Here is a 17,247-nt window from a genome sequence, read left to right as displayed (position 1 = left end):
TCAGGGAGCTGGCATCCCCTCTCCAGACCACGATCCTACTGACTCCACTCTCGCCCGCTGGAGAGCTGTGAGAAGCCTCAGCTCTGGCATCTCTCCCACTGCAAGTCGTTAAATTCTGGGGTGTTCCCTCTTCAGTTTCCCCTGTGCACGCACACCCTTGTCCTGTCTGAATAACCACACAACTGATGCACTTCCATGTTTAATAAGCCACATCTTCAGTCACGCCTGGGGTGGAATGTGAGACCCTGAATCTGTGTGTGGTGGTGTCACTGGGTAGGCCTGGGGCTGCAAAACTATCATCCTGCCAACCAGAAGGTATCTCTGGAGTAAGTACCTATGCAAGAGCTCAGTGTAGCCCTACTTCCAGTGTACCTCTGCCACAAAGACGATCTAGGCCAAGGCTGCCAGATGGAAATGTGACGTCTAACAGAGGGAGGCAGGAAGACAGGGGGACACTGGTGACCCATAGAAGTAGGCAGGAGTATGGCTATCCAGGAAGGAGGCAGGTTTAGGGCCACACTGCTTTCAGGAACTGGCATTTACCACCTACACCTCTGGAAGGTCCCCTGGCCCACTGTGGAAGTGACAGGCCTGCCAAACCTGTAGCTCTTCTCTCTTCAGGGTTCTTGGAGGCTGAGATGGTGCTGGTAGGGAGGAGCTGAGCCTGTGGGCTCTTAGGATGAAGCTCCTGAGGTTCCAAGTCAAGATGGGAAGTAATGAGGCTGCAGGGCAGGTGGGGGTCACTCTGTACTAACTGCTTGGTATCTCTGTGAGCAGGTGGGGTCCAGACCCACAACCCCAAGAGCACTTAAGTGGTTGGGACGGGCGTGGGAGGTCACCCCTGGGGCTCAGCCTCTTTCAGGCACTCAGGTTCCCTCAAAGGAGTGAAAGGAATATGACCATGATGCTCCAGAAAAAACAATTTCCATAGCCTAGTTCACACCTGCAGAGCTCTGGATGCACCAGGGAGGTGGGTGTTTGGTGCCATCATGACTGGATGGTGCCAGCTGCCCCTTATACTTGAATGGCCAGCTAAGTTATCATAGAGTATATGTCTGTGTCCAGGCCAAGATTCCCGGCTCCCTGCCAACACAGCAAAACCAAATTCAGGAAACCTAGGGTTTAGGGTAAAACAGACTTCCCTTACAAACCCCAGAGCTGGCCAGCCTCAGCCTTCCTCTCAGACAAATCTCTATGGGTTCACATCCCAGGAGGATGAGAAGAGGGACAGGAAGAAGCCAAGACAGAAAATGGACTGCTAGCCTTCCCAACCAAGAGGCTTCTCCTAAACTGACCCCTGAGAGGAGAAACGTGCCTTCTCCATAAGGTACCCAGGTGAGGGTAGAGGCAAACTCTTTACTGGCCAATGCCTGGGGCTGCTGGTGGAAAGGCCAAGGGCAGTGGAGGCCCAACCCGGCAAGCTCTGGAGTACTCCCTGCCCCACAGCCCTGAACCCCTTGCAGTCATCCCTGGGGTCTAGGAAGCAGCAGAACCCAGTGTGGGAGCCAGCAGACCCGGTGATGTCCCTGGAGACCCCTTTGGTGCTTTCCCTTATTCTCTGTGGGTTTTGAGAAGTTCATTTGCTGCTGTTTCCCTAAAAGTGATGGAGAGAAAAGAGAGGGGGTTATTCCATGGACAGCACGATAGTCCCTGAGATTGGCTCTCTCTAGCCCTTTCACAGGGGCTGAGATGGGCTCAGTAAGGCCACACTACAATCTAAACCTCTCTCTTGAGCTCCCACAGCCCACACTGGGCCCATCACCTTTCCCCTGCAGACTTGTTCTTTCTCTTGGTTCTCCACCTTATGATGGTACTCCCATCCTTCCCCATTTGCCCAAGAAAAAAACCTGAGCAGTGGCAGGCCTCCTAACTGGCCTCTTGCTCTATTAGATCTTTTTACGTACTTGCCACAAGGAAGGCAAATAAAAAGGCAAATTAGATTAGGCCATGCTCAGTCCTGTGGCTCAGTCCTTCAATAGCTCCCAAAAGTCTAGGGCTTTGCAGGTCCCTCTAGGCCCTCATATATTTGAGTTCCAGCATCACAGCCTTGTCTATTCTTTCAATATGTCACCCTTGTTCTTGCCTCTGGGCCTTGTTCTAGCCATTCTCTTTGCTTCAAACCCTTTACCACCCCCTAGCCTTTGCCCACAGCTTAGGTGTCTCTCTTAGGAGAAATCTCCGACTGCCCTCACCTCTGCACTGCTGCCCTCCCCTTTCAAATATCTAGCTCTCCCTGTGAGCAGGGCCTAGGTTATCCTTGTTTTCTGGACCTAGTGCGGCCTCTGCCATGTGGTTAAGAGCTCAGAGAACAGCTGAATGAATGCCCTCATCAATGAGTTCATATTACAGCTAAGCAGGCTGACTCTGGTGAGGTCAGTCAGTGCACTGAGGGCAGACAAGAGACTCCTGCCTTTCCAAATGAGGGGCTTGCAGTGAAGTAGAATCCAAGGGAATTGCCATTTCATCTCTGAATTTGTGACAATAACACTGTCTACTCCACAGGTTGCTGAACAGCGTCCTGATAAACTGTTCAGCCATCATTGTAACTGAAAGACTGAGCTCTACTTGCAGCCCTTGGAGCTTACTGCAAAGGCCATTAAGCTGATGGACTCCTACCCTGAAACACCCTTCCCCCATCCCCAGGGCAGGAGTATCCTCTGCCTGCCAAAAACGGGGTTGAGATGGGAACAGATTTACTCACCACGAAGGGAAATGCGTGGAGCCATCAGGTGTGGATCCGTTCTGGCCGCCCAGACCTGGGGGCAGGAACACATCCAGAGCTGCAGCAGGCTGGCTTGGGGAACTGAGCGGGCATCAGCCCAGGTCAGATTAGAGACTAGTGGTATTTGGAGAGTCAGGTGGAAAACCTAAGGGACTAGTCGTATCGTCTGGTGAAGGTTCAAAGTAAGAGTTATAATGTGATGGGTTGACTGGTGGGGTTTCCGATGTGAAATATGTTGGCATGGGTCATAGTACAACGTTAACTTGCGATAAGGTTCTTAGGGGACCAGTGGTAGTCTAGGGGGGTTCTGGGGAGCCAAATGGTACAGTCCGGTGGGGAAAGGGGTGGCCGGTCCACGGAAGTTGGTGTGGAGCCTCACCTGGGCGGTGATACAGCCCGGTCACCGTGCTCCCGTAGAACCCCCACGCCAGCTGGATGCCCAGGAGACTTAACACCAACCACAGCAGCAGCAGCTTGAAGATAGTCACGCGCATGTCCTGCGCCTCCCACTCACGCAGGAACTCGCTGCCCAGGGCGCCCAGCACGCCAAGCACTGTGGCCGGCAGAGCCTGCAAGGACTGCACAGTCCAAGAATCCGCCATGACTGGCTCGCGCCCCACCCGGTCTGTCACCGTAGATCCCACTGCGCAAGCGCCTGGTCTTCCGGGCCTAAGGCCGTTAGTGCGCAGGCGTGAACCCAGGCAAGGCAGCCTACCTCGCCTGCGCGAAGAGTTGGCAGTTTGGGCGGAGTAGTAAAACCACGCATGCGCACCTGGCCCCACCCTGCTTATTTAGAGGATGAGTGACTAGAGGAGCACAAAATAGCAACCAGGTCTTTTATAGCCCCAGAGTTCCCGTGATGCCTCACGCGGCCGCAATTATTGGTTAAGCGCCTTGCTTTTAGGGCGTGGACGCGCTCCTGAGCAATCGTGGATGAGCTGTGAGTGTGCGCGCGTGCGCGGGGCCGCGACCGCGGCCAGCTCGAGCCCGCTGGGCATACGGGGACGCGCACGTCGCTCCCCGCCCTCCCGTCGCCGCCCGCCCTCGCTCGCGCTCCCCGCCCGCCGCCCGCGGTCCTCCGTCGGTTCTCTCGTTAGTCTGCCGTCGCCTCTTCAGCCACCCGCCCTATAGCCTCCGAGTGTGCGATCCGCGGACAACCGTCCTCGGCGCAGAGAGGCCGGACTGGGAGTCGTCCCCTGAGGTGAGTGAGAGGGTTTCCTCTTAGCGCCGCGGCGCCCGGGGCCCGCCCGCCCCGCACTCTTCCGGCCGCCTGCCCGCCGCCTTGCCGCGGCCGCGCCCCACCTGCTGCTCTCGGCTGGCCGCCCCTGGGCCCTGACCCTGACTCCGGGCCCGGCTCCCCGAAGCGGCGGCCCCGCCCGCGCAGTCCCCGGAAGCGCGCCCCGCGGCCTCCTGCGCCCCTTCCCCCGCCCGGTCGGGCCTGGTGGAGCCCAAGCCGCCCGCGGTCCCTGGCGCTTCCTCTCTCACGGCAGAGACGGGCAGGGCGGGTGCTCCGAGCCCAGCCCCGCGACCGCACCGGGCAGCCGGCCGCTGCGAAGCGCGCGTGGCTGTCGGAGTTGAAATGAGAAAGAAACTCTTTACAACTCCATTTTGGCTTTTACATGTAATGTGAAACATGAATCACCGTTTTATACTGGGTGAAGTCCAGTTATGTGTTGGGTAGATTTTCTTTTTTAATGCAGTATTCTTGGAGATTGTGTAAGTAAAAGTGTTGAAATCTTGGGTTAGGATTCTTCGGTTATTGCAAAGAGGGAAATTATCCATTTAAAAAACATTTTCATGATTTAAATAGTTTATGTTGGATTAGAATAGTATTGATTTTGCTATTTTGCTTAGTCTAAGTTACTACCTTGATTAGGAATCACCTAAACATCTGTCCATCGTTCCCCATTGGACCCAGTTACAAGTCGCCTTCATTAGATACCACTACTTGCCCTCAAATTGATTTGCTCAAAATCATGTGTATTAGTTTATGGTGGAAAATTGGCATCCTCTTAACCTCAGAGTTGCTTCCATTTGTGTTTTTTAATGGTTCTGATTGAAAATTTTATCCTGTTGGTGACTCGAGTGTTTAAGACAGTATTTTGGAGTAACTGTTTCTTGTATGTAATCAGATTATATTCTTTCCTGCCATATCTGAAGAGGAAAAAATACTTAAAAATTATTTAATGTAGTATGTGGTGAGAATTTTTCAACCACTAGTTTCACACACCCAAATGTGTAATGTGTATGTATCATTGCATGATTGTCACTTTAGACATTGCTAAATTGGTAGAGAGATTTGAGCATTTGGCACAAATAACATTGTTTGGACCGAATATGCAAGACTGAATTCTTAATTGTAAAGGATAACATTTTGAAGCATCTCTGTCGATTGTCTTGAGAGTAGTTAGGGTGTCTCTTGGAGATATAAAATATGTAAGATGGAACTTGTTTTGAGTCAAAGTTTAGTCTTAGACTTACAGCCTCTGTTCTCGTAAAAATCTGTACTGGAGGGAAGAAGAGAATAGGAATCCAAAGTTTTTTCATAAATCCAGAATTTTAGACCTGAACAGAATCCTCAGGATTTATAGTCCAACCTTATTTGCAGATGAGGAAATTGAGTCCCAGAGACTTAAGTAATTTCCCGAGGTCACGTGTCTAGTCAGGTGCGGGCCACAGCTATTTTTTCTGTAAGGTATACTCCATGTACACTCAAACACCTTGCTTAAAGTTAGCTTAAATTCAGGACTTAAAATATATTACAGTGTTTTCTCCTTATATATATATAATATATATATATATAAACATACATATATATTATATATATATTATATATACATAATATATATATAGTGGGAGAATCTGAAAAACTCATTTTCCAAACAAATTTCAGTTCTTTAGCAAAAGCACTTCTCTGTAACCTATGGTCATGTAACAGATGATTGAAATAGGTAAATATATAGGGTCCCTGCCTGTCCTAATTCTAGCTTTAGGTGTCTAGGGTTTCTTGAGTGACCAATTTCTTCCACAGGGAGGCCCCTGACTTCCCTGCTTCAAATCCATCATAATTACTAGATCAAGCTAAGATGTTATCAGGTGACTGTGGACTCTTTTGACTATTGATTTGAGGGAGAAACTACATATATCAAGTAAATAGTTCCTTGTGTGTATGGTAGTGGCTTTGTTGGAGTATTTTCATAGTCCTGATTCCTGTTTTTGTTTGCCAGTTAACTCCTTTTAAAAGTCTGTCCTGGTCATGTGGGGGTGTAAATTATTAGGAGAGTGAAAACAGGTAGATCTTCAGGTGTTTCCTGTCCATGGGTGGAGTCCAAGCAGTGACAGGAGGAGGAAGTGGGTTGCTACTCTGAGTTTTCTTAATTGTCCTAGAGCTGTGAGATTTGTTAACTGTCAGAAAAAAGACTGATATTTCAGCTTCTAAGAGAACTAATTTGAGCTTGCTGGGCTTCTATTGATAACATCTTGGGTTTAATTGCATCATGGCTACTAGTGATAATGGTAAGTGGTACCTAATCACTGGATTTTAATCACACGTATTTGTAGTTTTAAAAGGTCCTTAAGGATTTCATCTTCCCATACCACTTAGTTTAACCCTTTATGCACCTAGCCAGTGGAACTCAGTTTGCCTATACCTACACATTAATGTAACTAAAGTTTAAACTTGTGTTGATGTCTTAGTATACTCTGCTCTTTGGGGACATGTTGCTGTTAAATACTTGTGAGATTAATAAATTAAAATTTCCAAGACAGTTTAAAGTTATTAATTACTGTAAAATTCCTATTTCAAGCGTTTCTATTTCAAGTGACTCATTTTTTAATCTGTGGTGCTGTATTAATGAGTGAAGGCCTTGTATACTCATAATTATGATAGTCATGTGACTGAAAATCAGATAGGCATTGAAGCTGCTCATTCTGGGTGTTGGTCTGAGTTTTTTGGTGCTTTGTCCAGACGATTCTGGATACATTTTTATAGCTAATAATCAGAATATGAGATGCAATCTGTTAAATTGCAGCCAGTTTGCAGTTTGTACCAAATTGCGCTTTTTTTTTTTTAAGAGGGTGGGTAAAGTAAATATGTTTAAACATGTTTATGAAGTATATTAATATTCAAGTGACGGGAAAGATCATAAACAGCCAATAAAATAGGTTTGGAGTGGAGCTAAGGGAAAATAGGATATAAAATTAGCGAGGTGGGCAAGGACCAGATCATGTATGTCCTTTAGGACATGAGTTCTTCAGGTTTGTTCTGAGATGAGAAATTAATTTTTTTTTAAACGGAGGAATGATATGATCTGATGTTAAACAAATAAGCCACTAGAATTGCTCACTGAAGATAGGGGTAGATTTGATTTTAAGTAATAAGCTAATGCTTATCATTTCTGACAAATATCAGAAGAATTTCTCAGTGTTATTTTTTAATATGATTTTCTGACACTTGTCTTTCAGCCTGTATTATCTCTAATGCCTGTATTACAAAGGAAATATAGTTTGATAAAGCAAGTCATTGAAGTGTTCATGGTAGTCTAGATGGTAGAGATACAGGTGTTCACTGTAAAATTCTTTTAACTTTGCTGTGTGTTTGAAAATTTTTATAAGTTGTGAGAAATTTAACTTAAATTCGATTCATCTGCTTTGGGTTTTTTCTTTTAAAAGGGCAACTTTAATTTGTAATATTCAGAATCTAAGGTTGATTTTGTACATTTTAAATGAAAGAGGCCAAGACTTGTATAAATATGATAAATTTTTGTGATATGTCAATTAAAAATAAAATTCTGTACTTTTTCTCTCTCTTGGATTCTAAATTACTTCACAGAATTTCAGGCAAGCCCATTTACATCTTGTACTTTTTTTTTTCCGTGTAAAATGAATAGACATAATTCTGATATTTTTTATATTTTTACAGTGCCTTTCATCTGAGAAGTTCAAGGCACTTTGTAGAACTTCTGCCACACAGGCCGTGGGTCTTGCAGCACATTTGTAAGGTATGTAAATTGAATCCTCTTCTTTCATTCTCCTTTCTCCCCGGAGTAGCGATTATTGTTGTATGTTATATGTTAATATAAGTTTTAGGGAAATGTGCATATATCACTATTAATGATTTTCCTCTCTACCAATCTTGAGATCTTTACCTTACTCTATAGCTTTTCTCTCTGGTCTTATTTTCCTAGCTCTCTCTAAGATACTCCTCCAACTTCCTTTTTCTCTTCTAAGTGATACTTCTTCCTTAGTCAAAGATGTATTTCCTAACCTCTTTCTTAATCTTTAAGGAGATGGGCTCAGCATATTACACATTACTTCTCTTACTTGTTGACCATCCCTCCCATCCTATTCCCGATGTTTTTATTCTTTAAGTTTTCTTTTATTTTTTGATTGAGTAGTTTGGTCATCTTACAGTTTAGCCACAGCCTGTGCTGTGGACATATCTAATTATCAATAGAAAATGAGCCAACTATAGAATGAGGAACAGGACAATCTTCTTACCAGAAGAGTCAGCAGTGGTACTGGCTTGGTAGAGAGCACTGTGAACAGCAGGTATAACAGCCCATCCAGCAGCTATTCAGAGATCTTAAACTGATTACAAATAAGGCAAATGGTATCTTAATTTAATGGACACCATTTTTACCACCTTTTCTTAGGTCTGAGGGCACTCTGTATGGAAAAATGAACTGTTAAGGGGATTCTTATTTGATGAAATGGGCTACCTGGCAGTGAATGCATATGATGGTAGTGGTTTTTGTTGACTTTGAACTCCTCCTTGGCTAGGTGAGAGGAATGGCCAAATTAGCTTCTGCTTTTGTCATTCTTTCATTAAACCAGTAGTTATACAGTAGCTATTCATATGTCAGGTGCTGTTTTGGGACGCAGCCGAAGAAAACAAAAAAGGTCCCTGCCCTCAGGGAGTTTTCTGTTCCTTTATAATATCTTTATTCCTAAAAAAATGAACATTTGGTTTGAACTGAAAAGTCTGTTTTGAATCATTACATCTGCTTTTTTCAGTATTACTGACAAGAAAGCACATCAGATGTTAATCACAAAAATATTAATAAGCCTGCTCATGGAGTTTTAATTTATTTTTCTGTAAGAAAATAACATTTACATGTTTATCGGTCTTTTGTTTTTAAATTTTTTAAAAAATTAAAGTATGATGAGAATATAATATTACAGTAGTTTCAGGTGTACAATATAGTGATTTGACATTTATATACCTTACGGTATGCTCACCACACTGTCTAGTAATCGTCTTTCACCGACCAAACTTATCACAATATTGTTGACTATATTCCCTTCACCTTTTTCACTCACCCTTTTACCCACTTCCCATCTGGCAGCCATCTGTTTTCTCTGTTTCTGTAAGTCTGTTTTTATTTTGTTCATTTTTTTTTGGAGTCCACATGTAAGTGAAATCATATAGTATTTGTTTTTCTCTTTGACTTAGTTAGCATAATAGGTCCTCTAGGTCCATCCATGTTGTTGCAAATGGCAAGATTTCGTTCTTTTGTATCGCTGAGTGATATTCCACTGTATGTATATACCACATCTTCTTTATCCATTCATTTATTGATGGACACGTGGATTGTTTCCATATCTTGGTTGTTGTAAATAATGCTGCAATGAACATAGGGATGCGTGGAGTTTTTTTATTATTTTTTTTTTTGGCGAAGCAACCCTTGGTTGACCTCACAGATTGCAAGGACCTTGTCAGCTTACAACCTCTTATTTATTTTTTATGCCTACAGCACCTGGTCTTCTTAGGTGGTCTCCTATCCAGTTACTAACCAGGCCTGACCCTGCTTAGCTTCCAAGATCAGACAGGATCAGGCTTGTTCAAGGTGGCATGGCTGTAGACTGGAATTTTTATTCTAGTAGAGAAGACTAATGATAGACAAGGAATAGGCTTGTCTTTTATAGATAATAGCAGAAAGGCTTGAATGGCTGGAGCCTAAAGAGCAAGAAGGAGGAGTAGAAGAAATAAAGTCTTATAGGGGCCAGATCTTGTAAGAACTGCGAATTTAGGGTTTATTCAGAGTGCATTGGGAAGCCACTGAAAGGTTTTTATAGCAGGGGCTATTTGATTTATTTATATTTTGGATTGCTCTACAGAGAATAGACTATAAGAAGGCAAATATGGAAGTAGGAAGATCTAATGGAGACTCTTTAAATCCAATGATTGATGATGGTGGCTTAGATAGGAATGGTAACAGTGGAGGTGGTGGGATTCATGATGTACTGTAAAGGTGTGCTGATAGGTTTTGCTGATAAATTGGAGGATGTGGTTTCTTGAAATCCTGATCCATGGCCAGAGATTAGCCCAGTGCAACTGCTGGGCAAATGAGGACAACTAGCCTGGCACCACTGGGCATGGTACTTTGTTGTTCCATAAAGCTTGAAATGGCTCCCTTAAGTCGCTTCAAGAAATTCATTAGGATAATTTTATTGATGCCTCCCTTATAAGAAGGCAGACTTTTCAAGACTGTTAATTTTTACTTTATTATGTTAAAAACAATAATAGTTATGCTTTTGGTATGTAGGTTTGCTTAAACCAGATTTTTTACCAGAAATGCTAATGGCCCTGTAATTACAAAGGACTTCTACCATAAAAGAGGTATATCTATCTCTTTGAGGTTATTTTGTTTTTCTGAGCCTCAGGACCTATCTAGAATAAAGATAACACCAATTAATAGGAATTTTAGATGAAATAATGTATGAAGAGCACACACACGGCTCAATGCATATTAGTTTATTCTCAGTGGAAATACTTGTTCTGACTCTGGTGGAGTCTTCAAGAGTATTTTTCAGGATATCAGTGCATTGTATTTATATAGTGACTGTTTACTTTCAGAGTAACAAATAAGGATTTTATTGGTAGGATGCTTAAAGTTACATGAATTTCTTTACTGTCACCTGACTAAATCAGAGAAACAACATGTTTGATATTTTCATTTTCTTATCTTTTGTTTCTTTAACTGTAGGAGTTAGTATGTTGGGCTTACATCTTAGGATTTTATCATATTTATGAATGTTATTTATAAATGTTATTTATAATAACTTGATAACATGAGACCATGAAAATTACAAATGGCCTAAATTCATTCTTGGGTTGTAATAGTGACCCTGCCTTTATTTGACTCTGGGATCATTTAGTTCCACTCTTAATCATCAGTAAATATTAGCAGCAGAGATGACATTCCCCATTAAATGGACAGAAAATAAGATGGTGGGTTGGAGATTTATTTATTCTACTATTACCTGCTGCACCACCTTTTATAACCTAATGATTCTTGAACGATTTCTAATCCATGCTAACTCTCATCCACACTGGTGTGTTGTAACTGTGGCTGAAGGTCTTCAATCATGAAGTCAGAAGCATTTATTGATCATATACCAGGCACATGCACACTTTGTCTTTGAGGTGTGTTTTTCATTAAGTTTTCCAATTTTACTAACCCTGCATCCTGACCATAGTTCCTAAATTGGAAGTCCCTAAAACTTATGAGAAATGTTCTGAACCACTTAGACATTTTCATAGTGGGCCTCCAAAAGTAATCTCCATATAAAAAGTGATGTTTTTTGTATTTTGTTTTTTTTACAAGAGGGACAAAAAATAGTTTTTTTATTTTCTGAAGCTCCTAGCTGCTCTGAAACAGAGACCTAATTCATTACTTTAAAACATTGTTTTGACTTTAAGCATATAGTTGAAAATCCTACTTTTGTTTTATGTACATTGTTATCTTTACCTTATTTACATGGCAGTTGTGTCCAAGTCTGAATGGTGCAGGTGAGTTGTTCTTCGGTACCTCTTCCATGGACTCGTAGAGCAAATGTGCCACTTTTCTGGTGTACTTTTACATGACCCTGTTATTTGTCATTTAGGTTTTGAGAGGCTAAGGAGGTACATTTAGGGTAGATATTTAATGTTGTAACAATAAAGTTTTTTGCTATGAGCTGATTTTATTACATGATTTGGCAGTTTTGTTAGAAATACTGTGTTTAGAATTTTTTTGTGGAAAAGTTCTTTTCTGGATGAAGTCTCTCGTTTAACTTTTCCAGTTATTCAGGAGGAAGCTTTGTTTATCTTTTGAACAACTTGAGTTCAGAAAAGGAAGGCAATAGAATATCCAAGGTAAGAGAATGAACTCTGGAGAGAGGCTGACAATTAAGTACTAGTTTTTACACTTGATAGCTTGTGACTGTGGGCAATAATGTGACCGCATTGTAACTTAGTTTCCTATTCTGTAGAATGGGGGTGATAATAGAGTGCTGTGAGGGTTCAGGGAGAGAAGAGCATTTAGCCCCAAGAGCCAGTCATGTAGCCCTTCAACTTTCACTATTCCAGTTATGTGTTGGAGTACCTAATAATCACACTTCTTTAATCTAATTTGGAAGTTTTTTTGTATTTTGCCTTTTTTGGTGAGGATGGGGTTGAGAGTAGTGTCCTAAATTAAATTTTGGCGAAATACAACAAAACTCGCTATTGGATCCCTGACCTGATGCTTAGGAACAATGTTTCCCAAACTTGGTATCCAGTTCCCAAAATTGGAGTCACATTGGGAGTTGTTTTTCTTTTTTTTAATCACCTTTATTGAGATATAATTTGCATACAATAAATACACCTATTTAAATGACAACTTGGTAAGTTTTAATATATACACCTGTGCAGTTGCCGCCTAATCAAGATACTGAACACGTCCTTGGAAGACTTGAAAGTTTTTTATTTTCACTAGTTTTATTTTTTAAAATATATGCACTTTATTGTTTGTAAGACTGAAATGGTATAGCCACTGTAGGAAATAGTATGGCAGTTCCTCAAAAGATTAAAAATAGAACTACCACGTAACCCAGCCATTCCACTTCTGGGTTTATACCCCAAAGAATTGAAAGCAGGATCTCAAAGAGATATTTGTACACCGTTCATAGCAACATTATTCACATTAACTGAAGAGATGAATGGATAATGTATATACATACAATGAAATATTCAGCCTTAAAAAAGAAGGAAATTCTGCAATATGCTACAACATGCATGAATCTTGAGGACATGCTAAGTGAAAAAAAGCCAGTCATAAAAAGATATATACAGTATAATTCTGCTTATATGAGGTACTTAGAGTAGCCAAATTTGTGAAGATAGAAAGTAAAATGATGGTGGTCAGTGGGAGGGGAAAATGGGAAATTAGTATTTAATGGGCATAGAGTTTGGTATTTACAAGGCGAAAAGTTAAGGGGGTGGATGGTGGTGATGGTTGCACAGCAGTGTGAATGTATTTAATACCGCTGAACTGTGTACTTAAAAATGGTTAAAATGGTAAGTTTTATGTTATGTATATTTTACTACAATTTTAAAAAAGGAAAAAATGCACTAGGTAAAAATAAAAACATTCAATAAGGTTTATAATAAAATATTTTTTTATCGCAGAGTTCAGTCCTCCTCTTCAGCCATTTAAAAAAAAATGAAGCACTGATACATGGTGCAACCTGAATGAACCTGGAAGCACTATGCTGACTGAAAAAAGCCAGGCACAAAAGTTCACATACTGTATGATTTCATTTATATGAAATATGTAGAATAGGTAAATCCATAGAGACAGAAAGCAAACTGATGGTTGCCAAGTGCTGGGGGGACTGGGGTTTGACTGCTTAGTGGTTATGGGTTTTCTTTTGTGGTGATGAAAATATTTTGGAACTAGATAGTTGGTGGTTGCACAACATTGTGAATGTACTAAATACACTGAAATTGTGTACTGTAAAAAGGTCAACTTTATTTTGTGAATGTCACCTCATTTAAAAAAGAAATAAAATTTTAAATAACTGTTCAGGCCCCACCCTGAAGAATTTTCAGTCTGCTAGTTGTGGAGCCTAGTGAGGAATAGAGATGTTTGTGCCAGAATGCAGGATACCTGACTGTGAATTGTTATTGCCGAAACACGTCAATGGGCTAGTAGGTAGCTTGGTAGGGCTACCTGTTGGTTCATTTTTCTCTGGTTGGGGGCAGTGTAGTGGAGAATTAGGCTGCACAGAGTCAAATCTTGATTCCGTGCATCTATTTATGGTTAACCTTGGATTATTGACATTTTGAGGTGGGTGATATGATGCTGTTATTCAGGAAGCCAGAAGGTATGTTACCTCGAGAATGTTTCTTGCTCTCACACCTCTCAAAGAAGAATTTAAGCCTGGGTGAGTCTTACTTGTCAGTATATTGGAGGCTTTGTTGTTCTCTTCTGCTTGCCTTAGGCCTGCTGTTTTGATCTCCAAGGGCCCTTGAACTGGCATCAGCCCTTGGCAACTGCTTGATCAAGATGGTCAAATAATGGCAGTACCAGGCTTAAGCTCATTATGAACAAATGGACAGATGGTAGTTTGGACCTTTTTGCCAGAGGTTTCCTATGTAGTCTGTAAACAAAATAAATGGCTTTATGTTTTCAATTTAATTTCCCTGCTGTTTAATGGTGTTTATCTTTTGTGCCAGGCACACAGTCTTGGGTGTGGATGAATGTGGAGTTGGACAGGTTCTGACCACCGTTTCGATATAGGGATTTTCTTCCTCTGACTTCATGAAGCAATATGTATCCTGTTCATTTTAGATGTATACTTTAACAAAGGAAAAAGCGAGGGAATGGAGGGTGTTGGAGAAGGGAGTGTGCTCTTGATAAGTGTCTATTTCCTTTCAACCAGGTTTATGGTTTGAACAAATATATGATTCATGTTTGGTTGTTACTTTTAGGACTGTTTGGAGAAAAGGCTGTATTTTGACTTTTATTTTCAGTTTTATAGTCCTGATAGCTTTACTTCAAGAGGATGCATTGTAGGGTAACTTTTAACCTTTTGTAGGATTCATGTGTGTTTAGGTAGGGAAGATAGGGCTTTTGTAGAAAAATTGAGATCTTAAAATCATTGAAATAGTATTGTTGTGTTCTTGATAACTGTAGTGGTTGTCTTTCTTTTTTTTCTGTCTTACAGTGTCTGGGCCTTAAGCTTCTCTGTGTAATGATTGAGGTCTTTCCTCCTAAAGGAATTTTGAGTTCTATCCTTGGAGTTTGTTGCCTCACTTTAGGACTCTGGCCTGGCCTGAATGACATTTCCCTCCTTCATTTTACATTTCTGAGCCTGATTTACAGAGTTTTTGTCTCCTGCATTCTTGTCAAAGGCTGAACCTCTTCTCACTCAAACATGTATTTTTCTAAATTGCTGTGAACTGAGCTACTGGCCACTTAGATTTGCAGAGTTGTCTAAAATAAGAGGAAATGAGTTCTAAGGGAGGTTCTGAGTTTTCACACTCCTTGTTACAGATAATTGAAGTTTCTGATTATATGAGAGAGTTCTATAAGGGTAAATTCTATAAGGGCGAGTTCTATGAGTGAATTCTTTAACTATTAAAAGCAAAGCAAAGTGACTTAGGAGGTAGACTTACCACTAATGTACACAACTGATCTTGTAACTGTTATCTTTTTTAAATCTGTGTGCAGTGAATTGGTTATATAAAGTTTTCTTGCTTCTGGAAATTTTATTTTAACACTTAACTATGGTATACTTGTGCCTGTACCTGTCCAACAGTAGAGAATAAGACATGATTTTTATGCTGATGGAGTTTGGCAGGAAGCACTTTGGAGGAGTGTCATCAGTGGGGCAGAGAGGAATGTTAGATTCTGGGGGAACCTAAGGGGCCTGATCTAAGTTGGGAGCTCATGGAAGGCCTTGAGAGTGACTTAGCCTTAAGTATGAGGTTTTATCTAAGTGTGGGAAGGGCGAGTGGGGTACGTTCAAGGCAGAGGAAAGAAGAAGTCATGGCTTAATAACCTGAGTTAATAAGATATTTTATTGTTTTGGCCGAGGGTGGTTGTATACTTTGGGTTTTATAATTTCATAAGTTAGTGTCTTGGGATTTATAGTTATTTTTTTAATCTGCTAAATGACATTTTGTATACAGATTTCATCCAAAATATTTTTGCACTGCTTGCCTTGACTCTGCTACCTATTGTAGAAACTGACACTGACAAACTCTAGGGTTGGATGGAAGTTTTTATGTATACTAGGGTCTAGGATTGTTTTTCTTAATGAAATTCACAGGATTTTTATGTGTCTTAAAATTTCCTTAAATTTTCAAGTCTAGTTTCTTTTAAATTTTCAAGCTGTAAATTTTCAAGTTTAGTTTCTAAAAGACTAGACAACCTTTGCTTTTGTAATAGTCATCTCTACAATACTGATACCTTATTTGGAGAGAGAAATAAAAAAAAAACATAAAATTCAACTGGATTACATAATTGAGGCATATAGATGTCAACAGGATAAGTCTCATGAGCTTAATTTCTAATCTGTTGTGTCCACTGTGTTTAAAGTAATGAATGCTGGAAAAAGTAAAAATTAAGTCATGCCCAAAGCTATGCTGTAGTAGATGCTTTTATTTCATGAGTAGTTGAGAAATGGTAGGAAGCTTGCTGTAATCATCACTGTTTCTTTTGCATAATTAGTCCCTTTGAAGAATTATGAGGTAAAATTATAATTATCTCAAGTGTGCTGAATTAGTTATTTTTAAAGCTGTGATTATTTTATCTGCATGGAAATTTATTCATTATCTTTCCAAAATATTGTAAAGATCTTGATCCAGCAGAAGCAGCATAGTTATTTAGTAAAATTATTTCTGCTGTTTCTTGGCTGGAGAACTGTTTTGTGCTTGCTTATTATAAGGAATGTTTGGCTAATAAATGTCTGGATGATGCATTTATTATAACTTGGTAGCACAGTCTCAAACATCTTTGGCGACCCTTTATTTGCCAAAAATAAGCTAAAAATTGTGCAGAGACAGATTTACAGTGAGTCTAAGAAAGTATTGTGAAATTGTAGTCCCTAAACAAGTTAACAAAATTATTCATCTAAAAAAAAAAAGCAATCCCTAAAAATTAAAAAAAAAAGAAATGAAAACAATTATTCGGCTAATTTAGGTTATGGAATTCTAATTACTGTCAGCCCTGCAGTTTAGCTTAAATACACACCATACTCAACCCCCAACTCAACCTAATTTAAAGCCTATTTTGTTTTAATTTCCCAAGAGAAATAGCAGGAGGGGCTTAGTCCACTTCTTTGAGATAACAGCGTGGTCATGAGTCATGGAAAAATCGGACTTCAGGGCATTAGAAAAGGTACTTTAGAAGTATTGAGAGGAGTGTGTGTAAAACAAATTGGCATTGAGTTAAGGCTTTTCATAACTGCTGTTTGGAAAGTTGTGAAAACCATTAACTTATTTGATGTCAAAGCCTGAACTGAATTAATGAAAGGTTGTTTAGTCTTTATCCTACTTAGTGTGAATATTCATTTATTTTATCAAAGAACTATTAACCTATTTGGTATGTTATAGAATATTTGGTAGGAAGTGCACCATATTAGCTTTCTAAAATCTGAAAAATTTGGAATTTGAAATATCCGACCCCAAGAATTGTGGGCCTATAGTTTTGGGCAGTGAGAGATAAGCTGAGTATTTATTTATTTATTTTTTAATAGGAAAGAACAGAGTGGGA

At 40.6% G+C, this 17,247-nt stretch overlaps 2 protein-coding genes and 1 pseudogene across 3 annotated transcripts in view; 1 reads left to right on the top strand and 2 right to left on the bottom strand.

Annotated features, from left to right (window-relative positions):
• Positions 1-186: 186 nt before the first annotated feature.
• On the bottom strand, positions 187-3,558 carry TCTA (T cell leukemia translocation altered). The gene is made up of 3 exons (XM_039837764.1): positions 3,102-3,558; positions 2,702-2,756; positions 187-1,594 (listed from the first exon to the last, which is right to left on the bottom strand). Exons 1-3 carry the CDS (start codon positions 3,322-3,324, stop codon positions 1,552-1,554), a joined length of 321 nt encoding a protein of 106 aa, XP_039693698.1. The 5' UTR covers positions 3,325-3,558; the 3' UTR covers positions 187-1,551.
• A 176-nt stretch (positions 3,559-3,734) lies between these two features.
• The window catches only part of RHOA (ras homolog family member A), a 40,930-nt gene continuing 27,417 nt past the window's right edge, over positions 3,735-17,247 (top strand). The window contains exons 1-2 of one of the 2 annotated variants that reach the window (XM_039837762.1): positions 3,735-3,923; positions 7,644-7,722. The gene's annotated coding sequence lies outside the window, so the exon portion shown is untranslated. Of the gene's footprint in view, positions 3,924-7,643; positions 7,723-11,842; positions 11,862-17,247 lie in introns of those variants that run through there. The other variant, XM_039837763.1, reaches the window with a different exon arrangement.
• LOC120582617 (uncharacterized) lies at positions 9,469-9,587 on the bottom strand (annotated as a pseudogene).

Source organism: Pteropus medius, unplaced genomic scaffold (assembly GCF_902729225.1).
Source record: "Pteropus medius unplaced genomic scaffold, Ma_sr-lr_union100, whole genome shotgun sequence".
NCBI classification, from domain to species: domain Eukaryota; kingdom Metazoa; phylum Chordata; class Mammalia; order Chiroptera; family Pteropodidae; genus Pteropus; species Pteropus medius.
This window is presented reverse-complemented; position numbering and strand designations above follow the sequence as displayed.